At 38.6% G+C, this 26,835-nt stretch overlaps 3 protein-coding genes across 3 annotated transcripts in view; 2 read left to right on the top strand and 1 right to left on the bottom strand.

The window, feature by feature from the left end:
* Positions 1-9,335, top strand: part of LOC144665149 (muscle, skeletal receptor tyrosine-protein kinase-like) — an 11,032-nt gene extending 1,697 nt beyond the window's left edge. Inside the window, exons 2-9 of the mRNA XM_078526319.1 lie at positions 234-393; positions 1,316-1,767; positions 2,274-2,624; positions 3,412-3,696; positions 4,592-4,779; positions 6,634-6,813; positions 7,440-7,638; positions 8,306-9,335. Of these exons, the coding sequence (XP_078382445.1) occupies positions 234-393; positions 1,316-1,767; positions 2,274-2,624; positions 3,412-3,696; positions 4,592-4,779; positions 6,634-6,813; positions 7,440-7,638; positions 8,306-8,478 (1,988 nt within the window). The 3' untranslated portion in view covers positions 8,479-9,335. The remainder of the gene's footprint in view (positions 1-233; positions 394-1,315; positions 1,768-2,273; positions 2,625-3,411; positions 3,697-4,591; positions 4,780-6,633; positions 6,814-7,439; positions 7,639-8,305) is intronic.
* On the bottom strand, positions 8,710-26,835 carry LOC144665143 (general vesicular transport factor p115-like). The gene is made up of 32 exons (XM_078526315.1): positions 26,739-26,835; positions 26,573-26,659; positions 25,644-25,708; positions 25,064-25,134; positions 24,079-24,194; positions 23,763-23,827; positions 23,216-23,253; positions 21,319-21,374; positions 21,131-21,178; positions 20,895-20,967; positions 20,462-20,546; positions 20,105-20,166; positions 19,783-19,841; positions 19,574-19,649; positions 19,143-19,207; positions 18,624-18,712; positions 18,291-18,375; positions 17,782-17,854; positions 17,633-17,678; positions 16,822-16,931; positions 16,559-16,608; positions 16,190-16,300; positions 15,590-15,708; positions 15,079-15,190; positions 14,880-14,949; positions 13,947-14,080; positions 13,743-13,802; positions 13,052-13,121; positions 12,681-12,829; positions 11,291-11,512; positions 10,361-10,588; positions 8,710-9,627 (listed from the first exon to the last, which is right to left on the bottom strand). Exons 1-32 carry the CDS (start codon positions 26,814-26,816, stop codon positions 9,409-9,411), a joined length of 2,991 nt encoding a protein of 996 aa, XP_078382441.1. The 5' UTR covers positions 26,817-26,835; the 3' UTR covers positions 8,710-9,408.
* On the top strand, positions 21,585-22,386 carry LOC144666662 (uncharacterized). Its single transcript, XM_078528053.1, has 3 exons — positions 21,585-21,790; positions 21,891-22,106; positions 22,207-22,386. Exons 1-3 carry the CDS (start codon positions 21,593-21,595, stop codon positions 22,384-22,386), a joined length of 594 nt encoding a protein of 197 aa, XP_078384179.1. The 5' UTR covers positions 21,585-21,592.

The raw sequence follows: 26,835 nt of genomic DNA, 5'->3' as shown, positions 1-26,835 counted from the left end.
GCGAAGGACTCGCAACCTCTTTTAGAAATCATCATTTTTTTGCATTCGGTAAATAATTCTGTTAAAGCTCAGCCTGAGTTTCAACCTCGGTTTTTTGACCAACCAATCAGCCAATCAGTTTCAGGTGCGAGGGGAGCGTGCGCAAGACCCGCGCAGTTCGTGTTCACCCGCCTGAAGTTTTAGTGAAAAGATTAGAAGAATTTTATTTTAAATTGTGTTTTGTGTTATTAAAGGGGCGCTTCCTCAGTCGAGGTGGAACTGCTCTGCGATCAGTCCTGATGAAAGCGTGGGATGCATGGTACCAAAAAATACAAACTCCAGCTTGTGTTACTATCTTGGATGCTGCTGGAATGAAACCGAAACTGATATCACCAAGAAATGTTTTACGAAAAGGTAATTTTCCTTTCAGTTTGAGACAAAACTTATTTAATATAGTGAAAGAGTGAAACAAGCCTTGCTCTGCTCAGTGTTAGGGATAAACTATTGTAAAATTGTGCATTTTAACTGTACCCTTCTCATCAACCTTGTTTTGCAAGGGCTATGCCATTTTTCCAATGTAAAGAATTGCTTTCAAATTGAAGGGAATCTCAAAATAATGGTCACTGAAGAAGTAACAACAAACAGGAAATAAACAAGGATGGATACCACAGAGGAAGATTAAGATGGATTACAAATGATTATTATTACAAACTTGAAAAATTGTGTTTAATTTTTTCTCGATGCCTCGTCCGTGACGTATCTACTTTATCAATCTACGGCTTACTCCCTTCTGGCCTTTGTAGCTCAGCTGGTAGCTCCCGTCTGGCCTCGCAGTTCAGTCGGAAGCTCCCGTCTGGCCTCGTAGTTCAGTCGGAAGCTGCCGTCTGGTCTCATAGTTTAGTCGGAAGCTGCCGTCTGGCCTCGTAGCTCAGTCGGTAACTTATGTCTGGCCTCGTAGCTCAGTCGGTAGCTTTCGTCTGGCCTCGTAGCTCAGTCGGTAGCTTTCGTCTGGCCTCGTAGCTCAGTCGGTAGCTCCCGGTCAAAACAATTTTTCTTTGCTTCATGTTCGTTTATTTACTTCGTGTGGTCCTCCATTACCTCACTAACGATGGACTAACGGAAAGAAGTTCATGGGTTTATTTTCAACACTAAAATTATGGTAGTGCTAATTTTCTTATTTCTAGCTTCATTATTTAAAAAACTTATTTCATTAATTGATTAAATGGCATGTCTCATTGGCCTCCACAGCGCTCAGTTTGTGCCTGTCGCTTTTATTCCAAATTGATTCCATTGGATGTGTTTTAAATGCATATGTTTTTCTTGTAAATATTTTCAGGGGAGGTACATGTATGCTGTACCAAGGCAAAGTTTGTCGTGAATCACTGGAAACGCTTCCTGACTACAGGAACACCAGGCGCTTTTTTGACAACAAATTTGGGTTACCTGCGACCGAGCAGTTCCTTAAAACAGTCATAGGCCTCATCAATGATTTTGCGAAGGATAACGAAAAGTGCAGATACATCTTGGTGAATATATTGTGTCATTACACGGTACCACCATGTTACCCTGACGGCTCGATTATAGATTACTGCAAAGGCGATTGTGAGGCTATTTTCGAGGAATGTAGTACGTCAATTAACCAAGTGATCGGCGCAGTCAAGTTACATCTCAACATTGAACGTATTGATTTTATACACCGGGGAATCCCGGACTGCTCTGAACACCATCCTCTCCGATATTACCAGAACTTGCCTGGAAATAAAACCTGTATCAAGTCGGGATTTTTTAGTAAGTCAACACTAACTTATTTTTGTCGTATTGGTAAATAATCGCACTTATTTTTAGAAAAGTTCCGTTTTAATAACCGTACTCTTTATAACTTGTCTTCATAGGTATGCGCAGTAGCGGATTGTTGTCACGGGTGGGGCGGGGAATAGAGGGCCGGAGGGGGGGGGGGGGCAGTGATGGGTGATGAGACTTCTTCCTGCTGAAAAAGGGGTCACTGACAATGAGCTTTTACTTGCTAAAAAGATGTGCCCAAAAGGAACAATGGGACGGGTTGTGGTGGGGAGGGGGGGGCATGTAGGGGGGGTAGGGGATTTGGGATGGGGTAGAACTAACAATTATCAAACCATTTACGTAGATCGCTGGCTATAATAAGAACTTTTCAAAGTCGAGGTTTGCATCATCAACCGATGTTGATAAACGAGTGAGACATCAAAATTTAGTTGAGTTCAAAGATCTAGTTATGTCCCGTTCCATTGAAAGCCTATATTGATCCTCTTTCTTCACAGATTATACTGAAGAGATAATAACCACCCAACCTACTCCAACCCAGTCTACCCCAGCAGCAGACCACGACAACATTCTGAGCATCATTCTCCCGATAATTTTTATCTTCATTCTCATCATTGTGGTATGTGTGATTGTGTTTGTTCTTTGGCGAAGACGTCAGGAGAACGATTTCGACATGATGTCTGAATCAGGCTTTTCAATGAGAGACAAATTACGGAAGGAGTCGCTGAAGAGCCTGGACACGCTTCTGTTACGTCATTATGATCCAAACAAACTGAGACAGTACAGGTTGGACCGCGTGCAGTATGTGAAGGAGCTGGGAGTGGGCTCCTTTGGGAAAGTGTTTCAAGGTACGTTCAACTTGTCGCAATCCATTTCCATCCTCGCCATCGTTAGTTATCCTGGGGGACTCCCATATGAACGGACGGCGAGTCGGCGACGCTCGATGAGAAATGTGACCAAAATTTGAAGGACACCAATTCGGGCGTGGTTGAAGCTTTCCTTGACCCTAAGAGACCATTTTTTCATGCCTGATTGTTTCAGACTGACAACACAGAATCAAGGCGCTTTTTATTTCTTCGCGTGCAACCCCAAACGAGGCCTTGACGGCTAAAAACATTAGCATCTGTAATTTGCACCCGTAAGGGAGGCGTTTAGCATCCTTGTACATTTCATATCGGAGTCCTCCCCCGGAATTACGCCAAGTTTCTTTTACGTCATTTCATTTGCCTGCATCATCATCCTTAGGTCAAGCCATTAACTTCTCTGACATCGCTTTAAAAGACTGTTACTTGAGTGATATGAACGAAGAAGGAGCTCAGTATTACAGTGTTCAAGCAGAGCTTAAGCTTATTGCTCCCTTTCTGTATGTAATAACTATTGGAGAAAATATTAGGAAAGGCTTTGACATGCGCTCATTTTTTTGCAGCAAAAATATATTAATGGTCAAGTTCGTTTGCGGTAGTAAAATTTTTATTTCCTAAAAAATAGTAATAAAAATAGCTAGTCTTCCTAAGCTATATTATAAAACAGTCGCGTAAATTCAGTCGCTAGCTCGTTAATCTTAAAATCAACCTTTCTCTCTGTACATAAGCCTCCCTTTGACTCTTTTGTCTCCGCACTACTTTTATACTTTAGGTCGCGCGGTTGGTATTATTGACAATCAGCCAAAAAAGGAAGTTCTGGTTGCTGTAAAAGCGCTGAAGGATGATTCATCCAAAGAACAGAAAGACGAGTTTTTCAGAGAAGTAACTCTAATGTCCATTTTAACACATCCAAACATCGTTCAGCTGCTGGCGGTATCAACCGAAGAGGAACCTTATGGAATGGTGTTCGAGTTTATGAGTGGCGGGGATTTGAATCAATATTTGAGAAATGCCTTGCCTGCCGAGACCTCACTTGGCTCCAATGAAACTAATAAAGGTACTCTTTTTAATGGCTTTTACTAGACGAATTAAAACAACGTTAAATAGGTTCAATGGGCTCCTGATTCAGCTCAAGATGGTGGCCGAAACTTATCGTGTTAGTTTTGTGTTCCATTTATAGCTTATGGGGAAAGAGAATGAGAACTACCTTCCACTTCATAGGCGGCAGAGCAGAGGCGGTGGGGGGGGGGGGGGGGGAGCTGTAGCCCCTCCCCAAACGAAATTTTTTAGGGGCTTAGCCCCGCCTCAACGTTTCAGTGCCAATAATATTGCTAGTGCAGCATAAAGTTGATTTGGCATGATATTCAGTCTCGTGATCTTTTCACACGTCGTTTCGTCAGGGTCGCGCTAGTCGAAATAATATGTTTTAGGCCTTTCAACAAAACGCCTCTCTACAAAATGCTACTAGGATCTACTAGGAGATGTCCATAAACTGCTAAAATTGTATTTGATATTACCTGTGGCATCGGCAACTTCAGAGAGTATATTTTCTGCCCTCCGACGACTAAAGAACTACCTAAAAATCACCATGAAGCAGGATCGTCTGAACTGCCTAGTTATGCATTGTCACAAATCGATTACAGACACAGTGGACACTGTAAGGATTGCAAAGACGTTTGCATGGTGTAACTTTCCGGTGACAAAATCATGTGAGTTTTGGAGTGAGTGCCTCAAAAGTGTGTCGAGTTAGCCATCGACAGGATTTTGACTTAAAAGAGCTTTCAACCTGATTTGGACTGAAAAGAGCTGTCAAGCTCGAGAAAGAAAAGTAAGGTAAAACCGTACATGCGGATACAGTCATTACAGCATAATTTGGAGAACCTTTTTGAACACCGTATTACAGGAAAACCAACAATGCTATTTTACTGTTCTGATTTTATTTTTCCCGCCAGTTTACCTCACACAAGAAGACCTCGTCTCTATCTCGACCCAGATCGCCGCTGGCATGCAATATGTAGCCGAGATGAAGTTTCTCCACCGAGACCTGGCGACGAGAAACTGTTTGGTCGGAGACGGCCTGGTAGTGAAGATTGGGGATTTTGGAATGTCACGTGATATCTATACAACAAATTACTATAAGGTTCGCTACAATAGTTTCCTTTTGGTAAATAACAAGCCAGCTCAGCTTAAACTGGTTATTTATTAAAAAAGCCTTGTGCGTGAGTTGTTAAAATATGGTATTAAAAATAGATCAGCAAGAAATACTTGTACTGATTGGGCAGAAAAATAATTTGTATTCCCTTTGTATTATTCTGCCCAATCGGCGATTTCCCGCGGGCATGGCCGTCAGACTTTCGACGTTTACGACCAGGGGAAGCACTAGCCGAAACTTTTCCTTCCCAAGCAAATTCTTGGCGAACAGGCAAGACAGGTATGGCGAGCAAACTGGCTTTGTGTACATACTTGTACTTCACATGAGAACACACCAAAAGGACTGTAGTCAGGCTGGTCGCCGATTGGGCAGAATAATACAAAGGGAATACAAAAGATTTTTCTGCCCAATCAAGAGGCAGTATTCAGAGAGCTTTTTGAACTGGTCTAGTAAGACTCTTTTCCCAGGGGCACTTTTCAGTCACTCCAACTATTATATGCCGATTTTTTCCCCGCTGTTTCGCGCTATGTTTTACCCGCATTTTCGCGTTTCCATCGCCCCACTAACTGCCCCTGGGTCTCCGAGGATGCTAAAAACACAGGCGGACTTCCAGGACTTCTCGAAGTTAGGGACGCATGCGAAGTTAGTATGCTAGTTTGTTATACCATTCGTAGTTAACGGTAAATCAGCGTTTATTTGAAAGCTTAATCTTGGTTGCTTTTTTGTTGTTTCTGTATGTACTGCCGTGGTGTAAAAAAGTCCGCAAAATTTTATGCAATGTCTGGATGGACATAAAAAGATGAAGGTGCCTGAGACGGAAACAGTCGCGGTTTTGACAAGAACCTGCGCGCGAAGATTTTTTCCTTTTCATTTTTTTCAATTGAAGTTCATATAACGTATACAACTCATTTATTCATTACCAGTGGGCAAAACCAAAGTAGAAGCCTGATTAATTTTAAGTTATATTTTTTTCATTGTTCCTGAAAAGCCTCCATGGGGAGAGGACAATAAAATTTGTATTTGTATTATTATTCCACTATTGCGCCATTTTACCATATTAGGCCAAAGTGGCAAATAAATGATGATGATGATGATGATGATGATGATGATGATGATGATGATGATGATGATGTGGATGATGATGAATGCGCAAAACATGCCACGTTATTAAACTGTAGAACGGGGCAAAAATACGGACGGACAAATGTACGGAATACGGGCCCAAAGTTAGAGACAAAAACAGTGGAATAATAAATCCCTTATTCCATGGTTAAACATAATACGAGCGGACATTTTGCTTATTGCTCGTATTTTACCTCGATCGTCCCTACGGAGCTCGGAAAAATACTACGCAACTCGCAAATTATCCGCGCGCATTATATGATAAACCATCAAAAAGGTGTATGTATTAATATCTGCAAACTTGTATACAGCTATTTCAATAAACGTTGTCGGTCAAAGCTAAAAGCTAAAAGGCAAGACCGTATGGCGTTCTGGGTATTCACTACAAATTTGCATATAAGCTTCATTAAGCATCATCGCACGTGGAGAATTCACGAGTTTGTTTTTTCCTCTCAGGAGGACTTTCTGTAGCTTTACCTTCACTGTCACTTGGTTCTGAGTTTTGAAAATTCTTCTTAAATTCAGTGTAGCTAAAACCACCTTGTTTCACATGTCTGAAGAAATAGAAAACGTGCAAATTTGCGTTTGTCATGTCATTATATATTTTAGTATTCAGCACGTGCAGTTGCCCTCTTCTTCTACCCATACTGCCTTTCAGTCTTGTCTTTAAGCTTTGATCCGGACAACGTTAATTGAAATAGCTGTATCTGCGTTTCCTAGATGAGTGAAGAAACCTTGCTTCCCATTCGCTGGCTGTCACCTGAGGCATTAAAGTACGGCAAGTTCACTGTCGAATCAGACGTGTATGCTTATGGCGTGGTACTTTGGGAGATTTTCACGTTTGGTCTCCAGCCGTATTACGGTTACACTAACAAGGAAGTGATGAAATTCATTCAGGAGGTACTGTTCACACTTGAATGTCTGGAACTCTTAAGAATCGTTTAATTTGTGCAATCCGCAGAGGGACGGAAATTTATCCAAACATGCAGTCGAATTTCGTAGTTACAGATATGTTTCTGTAATATATTCTCTAAATGTCAAGAGCTTATTTATATTTTCTTTATTTTCTCAAACTAGTTGCGGCACTTGAACTTTTCAAAAGTTTCAATCGTGATCGGGATATAACTTCTCCCAAAAATATTAATACATTCTCAAATTGACAGATGATGAGAATATAGAAAACCATCAACAAGCTCGCATATTCTTGAAGTACCACAAATTCTCAGAACTGACTTAAATATTATGTATGGGAATCAATAAGGAGAGTAAACATTTGAATAAAGAAGAAATCCAAAAAAACATTTTAAAAGAAAAATCAACGCTACAACATGACATTGTTCTAATCAACTAACAATATTCGTTCTCATGTTTTGACACTCAAACTGCTATATATTCTAAACTTACAACTTTGTAATTTGTATTTGATAATGGCGACAGAATGACGCCGAAAAGTCATCCTCTAGGGTTGATTTTCTTTTAAAACATTTGAATCTAAGAGCAAAAGATTTATGTTTCCTCTCGAACAGGGTATTCACCTGGGGAAGCCCGACAACTGTCCAGACTTCATATATGCCATCATGAAAGATTGCTGGCATGAAGATCCTGACATGCGTTTGGACTTTACTGGTATAGAGACGCGTTTGGACAATCCGTTCCATAGCTATGAAATGTTTTTTGCAACAGACAGCGAGGAAGGACCTGAAGCCGTGCATGCAGCGCCGTCAGGTAATCTATACTTTAAATGAATAACTGCAAGGTGGGAAAAGGCCTCCTATCTCTGAACGATCACACGACTGTAGCTACACTCAAAGTTAGTTTGATTGATGAGATCGTTGGTTTAGACATTACAACATGCACTTGAATTTCTTATCATCTTAGATCATCAACTATCTATTTTTTATACAGTGTCGTGTTATAGTATTGCGGGAAGCACGGTGGCCTAATGGTTAGCGCGCTGGACTCCGGATCGAGCGGTCTGGTTCAATCCCTGGCTGGGGTCACTGTGTTGTGTTCTTGGAAAAACATTTTACTCTCTATCGTGTTTCTCATCACCCAGGGACATAAATGGGTACCGGCGACTTTAACGCTGGGGTGTAACTCTGCGACGGACTATATAGCTAGCATCCCACCCAACGGGGGTGAGGAGGGGCAGTAGAAATACACCTAGTCGCTTCGCGCTACGAAAACGTGATGGGCCCCTTGGCTCGAATGCAGACTTCTTTTAAAGGAATCTATTTGCATCCTAACCATTTTTTTTAGCTATTTAGCTTTCTGCCAGTTGCCGAGTACTTTTCAACATAATCTGGGCCTCGCCCTCCCGTGATTGAGATTTCTATTTTTGATTTTGAGTGTAGTGACTCTTTTGTTAACGTTTGTCATTACGTTTTCTCAGACTCAGGAAACTATGACATTCCCAGAAGTCCCACCACGGATAATTACGACATCCCACGTGCGATATCACTCGAGACAAATTACGACGTGCCCCGATCATCCGAAGATGTACGAGGTAGTGCCGACGACAACTCAGGCGAAGATATAGAGGCTCCTAATGATTTTGCAGTATAGGGTTATGTCGAACGGTAAATGTCCTTTCCTGCGTACAAAGTGGGGCAAATGAGATTTTTTTCCTATCCCACGTGCACTTGTACATCAGAAAGGGGGAAGGGTGAACTTCACTTGATCCGCCAATGGGATGAATTTCAAGAGATTTAATTCTTTTTGGTGTGCTTCTCTTAGATATGCTATACAAGTTAAACGGCAAATTAGAATCAGACGAAATAAATACACAGATAGGCGTCCATTTTAATTTATATTATTAAAATTATTAAATCTGCAACAAACAGTAACAAAACGTTTCCCATAAATTCTCAGGCTAATTAATTTTACTTGCACAGTATTCAGTCTGTAAGACTAGTTTATGCCACTTAATTTTGTGAGTACTGCAGTATTTCGAAAACGTTTTATAAGATACTTGTTTGTTTTGGCAGTAAGATTTCAAATTGTCACTCAACTCTTAGATGTTACAAAGACGAATCAAGGTCACTGAAAAACTTGTGGGAAAAAACCTTGTCTGCATGGCAATATATTTCTGTTATATGAAGATTTCAGATGTTGATCATATATAAGTACTGTTTAGCAGCAGTTGTTGTATGAAATTACCTGAATTACTTGATATTTTTCTTTTCACACTGAAAATACTTTGATATTTACCTCTGAACTTACTAACCTTTTCTTACAAGTGAAATGTGTAGCTATTGTTTCGTAAGAAACATTTAAGACATAAGCTGAACTTAAGCTTACGGATGTGAATTAGGGTTCCCTTACCCCACCCCTCACCCCCTCCACAGCTCCACTAGGGGAGGGGGAAGTTGGAACTGATACAATTTTAACTTTTGTTAAAATAAATGTACAATATTTTAAAATAAAGTGTGTCTACTCCTTGGTCAAAGCCTTGGTGTTTAGTTACATTAATAAAATTATTTTGTGATTTATATTTCACGTTAGTTCTTCTTCATCGAGTTCTGTGTTGTCTGTACTTTGATGTTCTGTTTCTTGTTCATTGCCAACATTTTCGTCACCAGATTCCTCTTCATTCTCGTCATCTTCATTGCCTTCGTCATCATCTTCATCATCGTCGTCATCATCATCGTCATCATCTTCAAAATCTTCATCGTCGTCCTCACTTACTTCTTGTCCACCTTCTCTCGCCAGTTTCTAAATACAAAAAAATGAAACATAAACAAACACAAACATGCAATGCCCATAGGACCTCACCTTGCAACCCACCCGCTCATTCAACCAACAACTCCTACTATTTCTCTTTTCCTCTCGCTGAAATGCCGAATAATCTTATAAAGGGTAAGACACGTCTTAAAGGATCCTAGAAGCCTCCGCCATTTTCTCTGCTATCTAAATTTAGACATTTCGCATGTCGAAAAGAAATCCTCGTCCATCCTTGTGCGTTTGATTAACTGAAGTCTTAAACTGCCGCAAATGCCTTTTAAAATAATCGGTGCTTATTCTTGACTAGTGATTCTATCATTCCTTTTTTTTTTGTTTGGAGTGAAATTTATCAGTTGAACTTATTAATGGCGAAGCGAAATCTTATTGCACTTAAAAAAAATAATACCAAAATTCTCGTATGTAAACAAAAACAAAGGCGTGGCAGACTAGGGTCCTTTAACCAAATGGCTCGGTTTCTGTAGTATGAAGCGAGTGATTTGATATTACTAGAAGTATTGCTAGACGTCCTAGATGGGATGCTAATCCATCACAGCTTCACTCTCCTCCTCCTGCCCCCATTACATACCCGTGGGCGAGTAGGAGGGAGGCGGGGGGGGGGGGGGGGGGCACAACAACCCATCGAGTAACTCGGTCATCCTACTTATTTTTAATGTGTGATTGAATGGCGGGTGAAAAAAAGTTACCAATAAAAACGTGCAATTACCTTGTATTTAGCAACTTTAGCATCTTGTTCAGTTAACATAACCAGGAGATCTTCGTGTTCCTTGTCTAGATCCGCTTTCTCTTGTACTATTCTATTCATTTCTTTCTCTGTTGCAGCTAACTTATCTTCTAAAAGTTTAATTTTGTCGTGGCTTTCTTTTCGTGCGTTCTCCAACTCGGCCTTCACTTCATCTGTGCTGTTGGTTGGCGTCTTCAGACTCTCCTCTCTCTGAATGAGTAAATAATGAAATGAAGATCAGAAAAAAGTTCGTGAACATGACAACTTTGTATCGAACAAGCCACCTGCCTGTGCAGTAAAAAGTCATGGAAGACTACATCGGACTAGGGTAAAAACTTAACCGTTTCTATCTACGCCCACGTTGTAACTCATTACTCTCCTTGCCATCGTTAGCCATCCTCACTTTCCAACAAGAAATGTCCAAGTTTAAAACAGAAAGCAAATTCAAATAGAAAAAACATCAGGTTTCCATACGCAGACTTAAATGTTAAAGAGCTACTTGTATAGAATAATAAACAGTACAACATGATGTAGTGCTTAGTAGCTTTCGTTTGATTGGTCACACACTTGGGGTTCATCCACAGACGAAAAAGTTAGAACCTTGTACAGCATAATAAACTACCACAGGAAAGTACTGCTCAGTAGCTTTCATTTGAATGGTCACACACCAGGGTTTTATCGACAGACTTAGAAGTTGAACCACTTTGTACAGCATATTGATAATACAATGTAAACAGTACCACGTGCAAGTACCGCTCAATAGCTTTTATTTCAATGGGCACACACTAGGGTTTCATCCACAGACTTTAAAGTTAGAAACACTTTAACTGACCAGAAGTATGTCTTTAGGGTGGACTTCAGAGTGTCCACCTACATGAGGTACTAAACATAAACCCGCCTTTTCCTTCTTACCACGGATTCTATTTCATTCTGCAGCTCTGTGTTCATTGATCTCAACACGTCCAGCTCCTCGTGTAGTGACGTCACGGTTCGCCTCAGCTGCGCTAACTCATCCAGCTGCTGACTGGTTAGGCTTGCTGGCACTGATGTCAAATCTGACGTGTCAGAGCTCGCCAGTTCTGCGGCTGCGTGAGCCACTGCTAATGACGCCTGGCTGACCTCGAGATCTTTCTCCTGAAAACAAGGAATTCCCAAGAATGATCAACATTGTACTTCTCCTTACAATATCAATATAATGTCAAGCAGATATATGATGAGAATATAGAAACCCATCAACTTATACAGCAGAACCCTGGTAACTCGAACTCTCAAAGGAAGCGAAAAACAGTTCGAGTTAGCGAGGGTTCTAGTTATCGGGGCCGATTGAATTTTTAATTTGCCATGTTGATACTGTAAGTGATAGTTTACTGATTTTTCAGCACTTTAGTATACATTGCAGTGCAAATTAAACTTATCTCGTCAGAAACTACAACACGATTATGCATTCTTATGATACGAACGGGAAACGACTGTCAAATACGTGATCTGTTCGTTGCACTTATTAAAATCAAATTGTATACTGTCATTTAAAGTGTTTTAATTTGAGTACACGACAAGAATAGCTAATGGGACATTTCAATGGGCGTTCATGGCGAGTTGCAAGAACCAGAGTTCAAGTTTTGGGGTAAATTTTGATCAAGAGAAACGAAATTTAGTTCGAGTTATTTGAGTAAAAATGACTGAAAAGTGGGGTCAAATCTAAGCGAAATAGGACTTGATTCTACCTAAAGTGATTCTACCTAAAGTGCAAACTACCAAGCACGGACTCAAATCTTGGCGATATTTCGCCCCCAAATTATGGAATAGCCTCTCAGACACTGCCAGAACTTCAATATGCTATAAAACCTTTAGAAGGGCGTTAAATGCTGTAGATATTAGTCGTCATTTTTAATTTTTAATTAAATAATTGTATATATTTTATAACTTTTAGCTCATTTTTAATCAGGAAATGCGCTGCACATATTTAAAGCTTTAAAGCTTTGAAGAATTTTATTCACTTTATTTTATTTTATTTTTTTTTATTTTTTTATTTTTTATTATTATTATTTTTTTTTATTTTCATTGTGGCTTACCTGTAAACTAGCTGGTGCGTTCCCGCAGATTTTGCTAACCATATCTGCGGGACGCATCGAAACCATAGCTAAGTGTAATGACCACATTAAACATTGTATTGTATTGTATTCGAGTTAGCGGGAGAGTTTAATTTATCGGAGTTCGAGTTACCGGGGTTCTCAAAAACTAACATTAAAAGAAATGTATAGTTAGCAGTAAGGAGAAATTTGAGTTTGGTCAAGTTACTTACCAACTTTTCTATCTTTTCATCTTTAGTTCTGACCTGCTCCTGTAGCGAGTCTTGTTTCTGTTGTAAATCACTCACTTGATTCCTAAGACTCGTTACTTCCTCGTTTTCAGTGAAGAACGAGTCAGACACTGCTGTCTGAGGTTTAAAATCTGTTGACAAAACAATGACATAAATGAAAGAAAACATGTTTTTATTTGTTAAAAATCATGTCCCACACAAAGAAATAGCCAGCATATTACAGTTAGCTATTGGATAACTTAACATTTACTTTAACAAAATTCTCCCTAATGATCATGCTATAGCCCTATCTTACTATGCACAGTATAGATAGCATTTTCTCATGTTTACTGCGAAAAATAAATGCTACTAACTCTGAGCAATGAGAAGTTGTTCACGAAGCTGTTGAATCTCTTGAGATTGTTGTTGAATCTGGACTTGCGCCTGTGAAAAAGAATAAAACATGAACAGTGAGGCTGGTTTACACAAGCAAAATACACCCCAATCCCTCAACCCTCCCCCAAACGCACACACCCACCAACCCAAAAATGGCCTTCCGAAAAAATGTTTCCTCGAGGCTTACTTTCGGAGTTTGACCATTTACATACTACTTATTAACCTCGTCCGTTCGGTCATTACAGGGGAATCTCAGACGTCTGAGATTCCCCTGTAATGACCGAACGGACGAGGTTAATAAGTTATTTAATATTATATGGCCTTTAAGTACTATTCAAAAAAATCAAGGGAAAAACACTGGAGGTAAAACTCGCTCTCGCTCTCTGTGGCTCTCTTCGTCGCTCATACTAAAGAAGTATCGGTATGCTTATATTTTTCTTTCAGTTATTGAAAAGATAGTTATATTTTGTCGGCATTTTTTGTTGTTTTTGCCCCCTCGCTAGTAGCTTTACTCACAACTCAAAAAACCGTCGAGCCGAGAAAAATTTTCATAATGCCCGGTCATTACAAGAAAATAATGCCCGCTCAGTAGCCAATCAGAGCGCGCGTACTATTGTAGCCATATAATAATTACATGTATATTGCACAACACACAAGTCTGTATTTTACCTGATTATATGATGATTCAATATCACCATATCTTGATTTAAGTTTTCCGATTTCTTCATCCTGCCGAGAGAGAAATAAGTTTTACATTCAAATGTTGCACTGTCATTTTGTCGTGAAATCAAAACATGGTACACTAGAAACCTGTAAGGTCAATATATTTTGGGAATGTGATAATTAAATTAAAAGAGGTTCAAGTGTGTTAACCTGTTCTCTGATAAGTTCTTTGTATGATGATACAATAGAGTCATGGTTTTCCATTCCTTGAGGTGGTTTTCCGTGAACATGGTTTGCCATTTGTTGGTGTGAAGGTTCTTCTTCGATAGCTTTCGTGACAGCAGCTTAGAGAAAAAAAAAGACAGCAACATTTTAAGATTAGAGCAGTGAGCAGTTTAACAATTATTGCAAGTAGTCGGCGTAACTTGGTGAGGGAGGGGCTTTGGTCTAGTGAGTGTAAGATTTTAATCCTAATAATTTTGCTTGCAATGTTTACTCTCACCGTGCCTTCACCGCGGTCAAACGTTTCAGGCAGCTTTTCGTTCCATTTCGGCGTTTTTTGTTCATATTGAAGTGTTAGTATGAGCAAGGATAGATAAAAATAGTTGCTGAGTGTAAGCATAATCCCATTTCCTCAGGTAAACGAGTGTTTTTACCTTCTAAATGCGTCGCATCCAAACCAAAGTGCTTTGACAAATGGCGCCGACAAGTGCGCATATCGCTATTTTCAAACACGTAGAACTTTTTTAGTAAAGCTTCAAAAAACTTAGTAAACCCTCAGAATACCGGTAATGTATCGAACTTTGAACTGCGAAAATTAAAACCTTATCTTTGCAGTACTTTTTTTATTTTTTGCATATTTCTGTCGTTTGACCGCGGTCAACACCGTGCCTCTCTTTACATGGAAGAAAGAGTGGGTACCAGCGAACTTTGAAGACAACTGGACTAAATGCTGGGGGGGGGGGGGTGGGGTTGGGGTAACATGATCAACTTGTACCCAATCCAGGGGCAGTAGCAGTAGCGACATAAACCAAAGTTTAAAAGTGTGACCACTGGTGTAACACGACAGCTGCAGTTTCAGGAACAGACTGTACATCTGTGCACCTTTTTCGATGCACGCTTTAGTGATTTGGACAAACTTACCTTCCAACTTCTTGAACAGCTTGGTAAATTCGTGATCAAACAAAACATGTTTCTCAGATTCAACTTTAATCTGTAGTGAAAGACAATTCAAGCATGAGTTAATCTACAGAAACAACGCAAATCAATGAGGATATCTACTTTAAGCGAAATCATCCACTAGAACGAATAAAGAGGTACAAGCCAGAAGGTAGAACTTTACCTCGGGTGATTTCACAGCTGCAGTGAAGTACTCTGATTTGGATATAAAACTGATCTTGTCCAGAAGATTGTCAATTCCTATTCTTTTGATTATTAAATTACGAAGATCGTCCCTGTTCAAACATAGAAAACACAATATATTACCTACATTTACATGTACGTTTATTCAGTTCTTTCCAATCCACGTACATGTAAGTATCAGTGATAAAGTTCATAAAAGAACAAGATACACTTTACCCTTATGTCGTCTGGCTCGATTTGGGCCTCGACTTTCGGGGCTTACATTTTATTCTTCTATGTTTTTATTCAGTGAAATGCCGATCGGCAGCTTGTGTGTCTTTTTGCTGAGAATTTCTTAGGTGCTAGAGCTGATAAATATGACAAGAGCGGGGCAAACCATACGCTTAAAAAAGCGCCTTGACGCAAAAAACGTTAAACCTAATCTAACCAAAAGTGTACTGTTGCAAGAGAAAAATGAGTAAAGGAAGGCTGAAGAGGAAGAGTCAACTTACTTCTGACAAGTAGCTACTGAATTGTCATTGTTGTCCAAACAAATTCCTAAAAGCAGAGCACAGAGGGCGCCCACAAGTCTATCAGCTTCCTCGCCATGAGCTTCAACTTGAGCCATGAGCTAACAGCAGTTAAGGAATCTCAGATGTATCGAGTAATAAAAACTCAACAATTGCAAACCTTACACAAGTAATGAGGTTCATGTTAGGCTTCGCTACCGATAAAAGTAACGCAAACTCAGCGTCCAATGGCAATGCAAACTTGAAAACAGAAACACTAACTCAAGAGTTAACTGTATTTATTTTGTATCTATTTTTATAGTTGATGTGATATCGTACACAATTTTATCAACTCAGTAAATGTAGATGTAGAAAATGATGGAGAAAATACAACAGTAACGCCAAATTAACCTTCAGAGAGTAACGCAAACTCAACAACAGTAACGCAATCTCAGAAGTAGTAACGCCAAGTCGTAAACAAAACAACAGCTTAGAAGGGAGACTAGTGCAGCCCTGTGTCATGATTTGCACTGATTAGTTAACATGACATCAAATGCCGTGGTTTCATCTGGCTGCTGTCACAGCACAAGAACTAAAGGATACATATGGAATATTAGCAGAATTATGAAGAAAATGAGCAACAGCCAGTGAACAATTGGACAACCATGAACACAGCAACAATAACAAGCCAACACGTGTCTGAATCTCCCCGCCCTGTAAAAAACAACAACATAGAAACAACAAATTAATCGAGATCCAGCAAGCTTATCTGAAAGCAGATTTTACAGAAAAGGTGACTGAAGACCATAATAATCACTGCACAGACTGACACAGTGGATCACTGGTAAATACATGTAAACACTTCCAAGCTCAAGCTGATTTTACGTATTAAGTGAATCCTTTCTAGATGACAATTCTCGTATAGTAAAGCAGACACCTTCACTGAAACAGTGTCCAAATATTTCTACAAACCTGTGAAAGCATGTTGGTACATTGCTGTAACAAGGAAACAGGCGGATTTCCTGCAAAAGATACAAATATTTAATTTACAAAAACAGACAAATTTCCCAATGTAATTCTAAGCAATTTACAGACAACAATGTGTAAGATTGTAACAGTTTTAATTTAGGTTTTGTTGCCATCTCAGAAAAATCGTCGGACTAAGAAATAAAGTTCTCCAAACGAGAATTAATAGGAAAAGTACGATGAGCAGTAGGGAGAATTTCAAAACTCACCAACACTTGTGGCTAGTTGTACTCTAAGAAGCTGTTCCTTCTGTGTGGGGTTCCCCTTTAAACAGTGAGACAAAGCCACTGCCGCACACCAGTTGGACAGTGGGTCTGGACTGAGGAGAAAAATTTAATAGTTAATCCCAGTAGTTGTTTGTTTGAGAAGCTTAATAGAATTCTCGGATCACAGAAAAGCCAACAATATTGTCAGAAGGTTTCATCTTGTAGAATGGTGCTAAATCTACAAGTGGTCAAACTCAAAGGATGACAGGAACTCACTCATAAATCAAGAAGGATTTATAACAATGGTGAGAATAGATAAGTTGAGAAATGGGTTACAATTATAATGATAATGATAATATATTTATAAAGCGCATTTTTCATATGTATATGTTCAAATGCGCTTTACACATACTGTAATTTTACTACACAATTGTAAAGGCCAGACCACAACACCGGGAGCTTCGTGCCCTACTCTTTGTGAATAGTGTGTGGGTTCTTTAACGTCCCCTGTTATAAGACTGAAGATACAGGAGACGGGACCTACCGTTTATCGTCCTTTTCCAAGAAGACTAGAATGTCCAACCATTTGCAGATGAAATTACAAAGGCAGCACATTCTCCTCAGTTATTTTAAGACCCTGAGTGTTGGTCCAGTCTGGGGTTCGAACCCACGACCTCCCACACAGCAGTCCGGCGCTCTACCAACTAAGCTAACCAGGCGGTGGTTAAATGTACTGTAATGTACTGTTATTTTAGGTTACATGTACATGAAGAGTAATTACATGTAAATGTTGTTGATTAAGCATTATTATTACCTAAACAAACCAGCACAGAGTAACTGTCCTGCTGATATGTTGGTAGCTAAAAAAACAAAACAAAAACAAAACAGAAAAAAAGAAGTTAACAACAAAAACAAACAAATTTAATTCTCATGTGTTGAATTTAAGCTAGTTTCTCTACGTACCAGCAACAGCTGAAGATGGCAGCAATGTGGTTACAATCTCATTCTGTCCCTGCTCATTCTTGTAAAGATAACACTGTTTGAGAAATAAAAGAAACCTTTTTTCAGATTTTTTTTTTAATATTATTATACAGATATGTGTGCCTCTGATCATGGTCTGGGTGGAAAACGGTGTCTTGTCCAATAAAAACAAACACACCATGTACATACAGTGTACATGTTGTGGTTCAATTTTACCCTTGGTACAATTTCAATTGATATTTTCCTTCGTTCTGGTGCATGGTACATGGTAATACAGTATATTACGAGAATGCAATATAAAACAAAAAAAATTGTACCACACCATGTACACATTACATAGCAAAATTCCCATAAACAGCAGGCTCTGTCAGTGGTCAGGGACTGGATTTCAACAGAAGATGGTAGTCACGTGGTTGCTCACATGATTGTTTAGCAAAGAGCATTTTGAAACTTGCAACAACAATTACTAATAGTTACATTTAGGTTCTTACCTGAAAGCAATACAAGACAGCACAACGAAGACTGAATGGCTGCTTGTCATTAATCATTGACATAAGAAGGACAACAATGGCTGGACTGAAAAAAAAAGTAACCCTTACAATTATTTTAATTTCTATAGATCTGATAACAAACGTGAAATAGTATGCAAGTAATGCATGCATTTTGAAGTTAGTGAGAAATTTCAGCAAATAGGCCACAGATAGAGAAGGTAGTTTTACAATATCCTAACACCATTGGCCCGCAATGTGTGTGGATGGAGAGATTAATAACTACCAGTAGTGTCATAGGTCCAGCAGGCCTTAAGAGTCTTATCTGTATCTCACCTAGGAGGGTTTGATGGCGCATTGACTTGAGAGAAGTATTCTTGATTTGCTGGGAAGCCTCTTATCACTTCTGATACTGTGTTGATAGTCTGAAAAATTAATTAGTACTTCTTTTGATTAAACATTCTTTTTGTCAGGTGAAATCTACTACAGTAGATTCCTGATTTCTTGAACCTTCAGGGAAAAAAGAAAATTGGTTTGAGAAACTGGGAGGCTCAAGAAATCAGGGGTAAAATTACAGAGAAGTATTATCTAACGGAAACGAAAATTGGTTTGAGAAATCGGGAGTTTCATCCCACTTGTAAGAGAACAGCTCAGACGTACTACAGTACGGATACATGTAAGTAATCAGAGAAGAATATTCTGGGGGCAATCATCTTGTCATCATGGCTGTTTCTTGTAAGACTTTTCTCAATCAGGATTTTACTGAACATGTTGATATTATGGCATGTCATGTAAGATTAATGTGCACACATAAAACTAATGTATTGTTGTGCAGTGCACAAAAATAAACTGTACCTCAGTGAGAATGTCAGCAGGAATTCCAGTTGACATGAGTATACTACAAAGTAATCGCAACAACCCTAAAAGAAAACAACAACAGTAATATTATTAATTGGACTGTTTAAAAATGAAGACGCTAATGGTTAGGCAATGCCTGATGCTAAGCGGATGAGGATGTTGACCGAGTTTGCTGAAATCAGACAAGTTCCAACCATATTTGGATTGAGCAGGAAATAAACAATTTGGTAAATAATAATCCAAAATGATTATCCCACAAGAGAACAGCTCAGAAGTACTACAGTACAGATTAAGTTATCACAGAAGAATTATATTCTGGGGGCAATCATTTTGTCATCATGGCTGTTTTTTTTTGTGAGACTTTTCTTTCTTATTAGCAAGAGAATTTGGTGACAACCTAGATAGTTAAAATAACAATCATTACTCACCACACTGATTCATTATTTTCTGACAAGTTGCTGTTGCTTGTTGAGGATTATCTGGCGAAACAAGTACTCTGGCAAGCTGAAGACAAAATAGCAAAACTTACTGTCAAGGCTGTAATGTATGGAGAATGTACAGAACTTTATAGTTGTTGTAAACTATATTGAATGTGTCATTCTAATGTTGTTCAATTTAATTACTTGGCATTAAGTACCTGTAACATAAGCTTGATATTTGATACTTTTTGGGTTGACCAAGAGTTTTCTTGATTTTCTGCACAACAATAAACAAATCAACATTAAAAATATGACTCACTAAGAGACTACTATTGACAAGCACATGTTATCTGTATTCATTGGCAACTGTTTTTTTGTCAGATGCAATTCTTCAACAGCTCTTATTATGCAAATCAACTTCCCTGGATGAACACAATATTTACTGATTACATGTATGCACATGAAGGTTAATGTGTGGTTGTTAAAATGTGCACAGTTGTATGCCAGTATATCAATTTTACAAATAAATGGATGACTGACCTGAGGGTTCTGGTGTTGGAACTTGTTCCAGCTCAAAAAATGGAGTAAGTCTTTGAACATAACTGTAAAAAAAAAAAAAATAACAACATTCAACAGACTGCTTCTCTGCCCAACCTTCTCCCCCTTCCTTCCGTAAATAGCACATGATTTGTTACCCTACCAGCAACAACAACAAACTCAGTAGAAACAATGCTTTATAAACATTTCTTAGTAACCTGCAATCTGAAGGGACATGTACACCAAAACGTTGGAAAACAAAAGTGTTATCAACGATGCTACTACAGCATTGTACATGTAAGCAAAGCCAATCTTTTCATTATAGGTATAATAAACAAAACATACTAAAAATGCACATACCTTCCTTCTCTGAAGAAATTTTGGTTTGAAACATTTAATTTCAGAAGATTTTGCATCAACAACAAACAGTCTTCCACTACTATACCTGGAAAATAAATAAACATTTGTTTCATGTAAATCGATTGTTTGAACAATCAATCAAGCAATCCATTAAGCAATCGGTCTGTCAGTCCGTCTGTCAGTCGGGTGGGCAGGCATCCAAACAATTATCAACCAATCAGCTGACAAAAAAGCATATACAATATAATGCCTCCACATTAATTATACAGATCCAAATTTAGAATGAAACCACAAAATTACACTCCCACCTTCAATTGATAGGATGCTAGTCCATCACAGGGACTGACAGAGTACACAAACCTATAGTATTATTTACCAGAATTATTAACTAAATGTTTGTAACAGCCAATATCATTACTGTAACAGTACAAACCCCCGTCACTGTAGCCTTCCTCTGTGATGATTTCAAGAAGTCTATCAAATGCATTCTCAAAGGCAACAATTTTCTAAATAAAAATGAGAAATACAGCCTCGATAATAAACAAATAAAACACCTAGAACAATAAAAGAAATATTTAAAAGCTATCACAAAGAGTGAAACCCTACAATCATGTAACTAAAATATCACGTGCATACTGCTAAAATCAAATGTAATTCGTAGAAGCTAACCTGTATGGCTGCATTAGACTTGGTCAGTTGAATCAACAATAAAAGGCCCTGGAAAAGTAAACAAAAAATATAAATTACCGGGTATGTATAACATCACATCAATTTGTGTACACATAAAATGGTAGTTGATGTTTTACATGATTGTTAGTCTGTAATTTTTGCACATGTGACAAAAGATGTTTGTGTACCTCATTTCTGATGATTTCTCGGCTGTCAGACAGTAAGTCCATCAGTCTGGATACACCTGCATGGAGGATACAAGTATTGTATTGGAAAGGAAACGAGTTTTCACACATATAACACCACTAAAAACATGTACAGTAAGCCATGAAATATTTAAAGAATCCCGCCCACCCACTTTGCATTGCGCGCCTCTATAGTTGTTATTATCCGGGGACTCCTGATATCCGTTCCTTATATGGGCACAGATCTAAGACACCGTATCGCGAAGGCATGTAAGTCATGGAGGTCGATCCAAATGAAAGCGATGTTAGTCAGCTGAGCGAAGTAAATGTTACGCTTGCTGAAGACGTCCAGGGCTTGTTCAATGCTTCCGGATCTCCTATACGAGCGAATTCTAGGACACAGAGTATGGGCCTTCGAACGGAAGCTGTGACAGCATCTGCTCAGCCGAGCACAAGTCAGAACATCAATCGAGTGGTGAGAATTTCCTAAACCACTTAAAAGCTTTTAGTTTTTCGTTTGATCGATGTTCCAGTACTATCAAGGGTTAAAAACATAGACTCTTACCTGTTTGTAGGTTTGCAAATGTAAGAATACCTGCAGCAGAAGGAAGAGCGCGAGGTACGAAGGTTGCCCGTGTCTGAATGTTAACCTCAAATGCTGTGGTCACTGTAAATGTGGTACCAAGAAGGCCGCTTGTAAAAACAGGGCTGAAGACGGTCAGGTGATCGCAAACCCGAGTGCATTTGCCCGAAATAGGAGAGCTTTGGAAGAGTCGGAGATTGAAATAAAGGTAAATAGAAAAGCTGATATTTCTGATTGAATCGAATGTCAAAGCTGCGAATGTTCCCCACGCCAACTTGTTTACATTTTGTATTTGAACTTTTTACTAGGAATTTGTATCGAAAATGTCTGCTGACGATAAGGACAAACTACTGATCCGTTTGCTAAGTCAGGGCCGCGGCAGCATCGAATTCGCTAAAAACATGCTAACAGAAGGTTTGTTCCGTCTTCGGCCGACCGCGCTTTGGAACGCGAAATGCCATCCGACATACAAACGAGTATTTAAATGACAAATTGAAAGAAACCAATAAAATAGACACTTGAAATAAACCACAGATAATTACTAAAGATTTTGACGGGAGTTAAAGTAGCGAACACAGCGTGTACGCGAGGATGCGCTTGGATTGTTGACCACAATATTGAAATTATCCAAAACTAGATGTCATACAAAATGGCGGATTATGCTTTTGAGGCGCGCAATGCAAAGTGGGTGGGCGGGATTCTTTAATATACACTATGTACTCCACAAATCACATTATGTACAGTACCGCTCAAAAGTAAGTTACCACCCTCTCGCGAGACGCGATTCTCGTCTCGCGAGACGAGACTCTCGTCTCGCGAGACGAGATTCTCGTCTACTCGTCTCGCGAGACGCTTGTAAAAACTGCAAGTTCACGGCTCTAACTTCTCTCGAGATTTTAATTACCCATTGTTAACCATACATGTGGAAAAAAAGAAGCGAGCGAACATCGCTTAGCAGCAAAGCGATGACTTTCGATTGGAACTTTTCTTACCAGTGAAAAAAGACAAATCGATCGTTGCCAACAAATCAGCAATCTTTCCAATCAGGCAAAAACTTCGAATTTTAGTTGACAAAACGGCGAAAACTCTCGCGAGAGATTAATCGTTTTCTCGCAAGATAATTGCCGAAATTTATGCCAGACATTTCCGCTTCGTTGATTCTCGCGAGACGAGTTTCTCGTCTCGCGAGACGAGAATCTCGTCTCGCGAGACGAGAAACTCGTCTCGCGAGAAACGAGACGAGAGGTGGTAACTTACTTTTGAGCGGTACTGTAATTACTGTTAAAATTGATGCTCAAAGATAACTTGAGATCTTACCCATAGGGCTTACTAAAATGCACTGCTGAAGCTGATGACTGCAATACATAAATGAATAAATCAATAAATAATTGAATAAACAAATGAACAAACAAATGAATGAACTGAAGAAGGAACGAACAGAATAAAATTTTCATGGTTTCAGCTGTTAATAAAAAAACCCTTCATTTGAATATGTTGTGGTTTAAATTTATCTTTGGTTTAAAATTTTACAAAGCAGTTTGATTTTTATTGTTCATTGTTTCACATTCATTATCACAATCTGAAACAAGGGGAAATAAAATCAAACTGGTTTCAAGATAAATTAAGACGACAACATAATACATTCAGCTGTAAAACATGTTCTGTACAATTACCAGTCTTTCTGAAGTTTAGTTAAGAAATGGGTTTTCTACACAGGGTTTCAGATAATTAGTGACAAATGTAAGAGTTTATATAAATGTATGGCTGTAGTACCCTTATTGGAAATGCTTGTGAGGGGGCAGGGGACTCAAAAGTCTGACCTCGTATTAATCCTTGCAGGCCTGTAAGTAAATTGTTTGTTTACCTTTTATTTGTCAGCAGTACTGTTAGAAGTTTAACTGTGGGCCATCTTACTTGAAATTCATATTCCTGAAACAGAAAATTATCACACAAAATGAAAAAAACAAAAAAAACACCCATGTGTACATCTTGTTACATAAATCTTCAAAAATGAAACAAAGTTAATGTAAATAAAAATTGTTATATTTGATGTTTATTAATGCAGTGAATAGTTTACTAGTCAGCAGTTATTATTTTTATTATAAACAAAAATAACATGGGATTGTACAGTACAGCATTATTAACAAAAGTATTTAACAAGTGTTTCTGATCACATTTACCTCTAACAGACCAAGTAACAAAGTGACATTATCACTTTTCTTGATAAAGATCTCTGTGAACTGAACTCCTAATTCAACATCGGAAGCCGTCTGACCAGCATCCCTGCCACCTTCATCTGAAAGAAAATACAAACATGCCCTGTTACAATGTACATACATGTACATTTGACATAATTCACAAATTCCAAGACAAATTACAAGGATGTGCTTCTGAAAAAAATTATTGGGAGCCTGAATCCTTCCAACAATGAAGACACAAGCAAAAAGGTGGTTAAAGATAAACATCCGATAAACAACACATGCAGTGAAGGCAAAAAATCAGAGAGCTTTATGATACATATTTTTTTAAAAGTGGAATCTTAACAAATTACAATATAATGTCTGCAGGGCTGCAAATAATGTTTTTTACTTGATAGGGCATACATGTATGTCCTACTAAAACACCGTCTTGGTTGGACAAAACAAAATATTGGTCAGACATCACCAAAAACAAAAGGTTGAATTTTATTCATTGTTGCCATAAAATGATTTACGATCAAAAAATTGTCCGGACATCATGTCCAACCACACTTGGGATTTCATCAGACATGAGCAAGTTTTGGTCGGTCAATGTCCGATGACTGACTGTTATTTGCAGCCCTGTGTCTTTACAGTTACTACCATTTACGAATTAAGCGCTAAGGTTTTCATGTACTTTTAAAACATTAACAGTTTTATCTGGTTACCGTATCACTTTGAACCAAAAAATTAAGCATTTAAAATCTTGTTCTAAAGCTGTACTCATGGATGATAACTCTTCCTAAACTTGTCAACTTTTCTTCTCTCCAATGCAATACTGTTTTCCGAGCAGACATTCATCAAAGTGACATGAAAAAAAGACAAAACCGTTGATGTTTTAAAAGTAAAACTATGCATCAAATTTGTCGAATGCTTAAGGATGGATGCAAATGGTAGTAATCTTCTAACTTTACTTCCTTATTCTCACCTTGAGCTGGATCAGCTGAGAGCAGGTTACTGAGAGTTTGCAAAGCCAATCCAGTGATTTCTGTATCATTTCTAAAATAGTAGAAAGAAATAAAAAGCACAAGATGTAATATAAAGAATCTAGTTCCCAGAGCCTATGTTCCCATTGACCAGCGATCAGGAAACTCAACGGCTCTGGAACAAATCCAAAATCGGAACCAGGAAATCCTGGTTCCGATTTGATTGTGCATGTGCACCAGAGATTGTGGTGAAACAAACAAGTTTTCAACAGCCAATCAGATTCAAGCACCTTTGTGGCAGGCTTTCAGAATAGACAGAATAGCCCAGAGGTCCCAATCCCTGGCACAGACCAGAAGGATTGCGGCCTCTGGGGACAAGATTGTGATATAAGAAAAAAATGAAATGTAACATTTTCTTATTGGGATACACATACATGTAAATGTCATAAATAATAAAATTTATGCACCATGTAAGTTTGGTTAGTATAGGAATACCATATAACGTTCTGGTGTGTTTAGCAAGTTGTTAACTTAAGTTTTTTTTTTCTTTTTCCATGTGAATACAGCAGGTATACAACCCACCTGTCTGTTTGTAAAACATTTATCAGCAAATCCATTGACTGTGTTCCAACTTCAAGACGAAATTTCTGAAACCAAATTTTTAAAAATTAATATTGTTTTTTCTCATGAAAAACAAGTCATGCACCCTCTAGTACATTTGTAGACTATTCACAGCCTTTAATTTATTTTTTGATTGCAAGAGAACAGGACAATAGCACAAAAACAGGAGATGCAAAAGGGTAAATGTAGTTCCTCTTAAGCTCGTTTCACTAGCCTCCCTGCCCCCACCCCCTCATACTTGCTTTACTCACTGTCCCTTTTCATTCTATTGCATATAGACAGGCTGGGTGAACAGTCGATACAGATATCCAGAGTTTAAGACTTTCGGTCCAAATTCAAAAGAAAATTGAGTACTCAGTATGTCAGGCTATTGTGTTTTGCGATGTTTAACAGTGTTCTGACTTTATGAGTGCTCACATTTCCTTTGAATTTGAGACGGAAGTCTGAAACTCTGGATCTTTGTATACTGCAACAAAAGATTTTTTCTTCTCAACCCAATTTTGAATAATCAGTACAACGCTTGAGCTAAAAATCCCTTTACTATACCCCAGGCAGTTATGTAATGTCCCTTCAGGGTCGGGGGGGGGGCGGTTGGGGGGTGGGGGGGGATCCAGTGACCACATTGGTTTTGTTCAGACCTGGATTAACGATGTAATAAGGCACAATAAGATTTATACCTTGGAAGATTATTATGTTCACTGAAACACACAGGCAATGTAATTATCTCAATGTATCGTCACGTTAACATGGCACATCATTTAAGCTTAATATAAATATTATTAATAAACAAATAATCTCAATATAAACTTATTGTATACTCAAGCCCACAATCTTCAAAACATCCTAACAAAAAGTCTGTGTCAAGAAAACGAGTAAGGTGATATACTAACCTTTGAAAGTGACTTGAGAGCTCGGACTGCATCTCTCCTGTCTTCCAGAAGCGTAGAGGAAGCAACCCGGTCACACAATCTTTCAACCTGAATAAATATTCCACAGTTGGAATTGAGTTCAGAGGGTCACACAATACAGATCATAAACAAATACATATATACGCACCGTCTCATGAGCGGACGGCTGAGAACCGGCTTGTTGATTGCCCAAAACCGACTTGAATCCTCTCGATAAATACTCCATCTTTGTTTCTCTTCGTAAA

This window comes from Oculina patagonica, chromosome 9 (assembly GCF_052425735.1).
Source record: "Oculina patagonica isolate OP01 chromosome 9, crgOcupat, whole genome shotgun sequence".
In the NCBI taxonomy this organism is placed as follows: domain Eukaryota; kingdom Metazoa; phylum Cnidaria; class Anthozoa; order Scleractinia; family Oculinidae; genus Oculina; species Oculina patagonica.
Note: the sequence above shows the minus strand (reverse complement) of the source record. Positions and strands in the feature narration are given on the sequence as shown.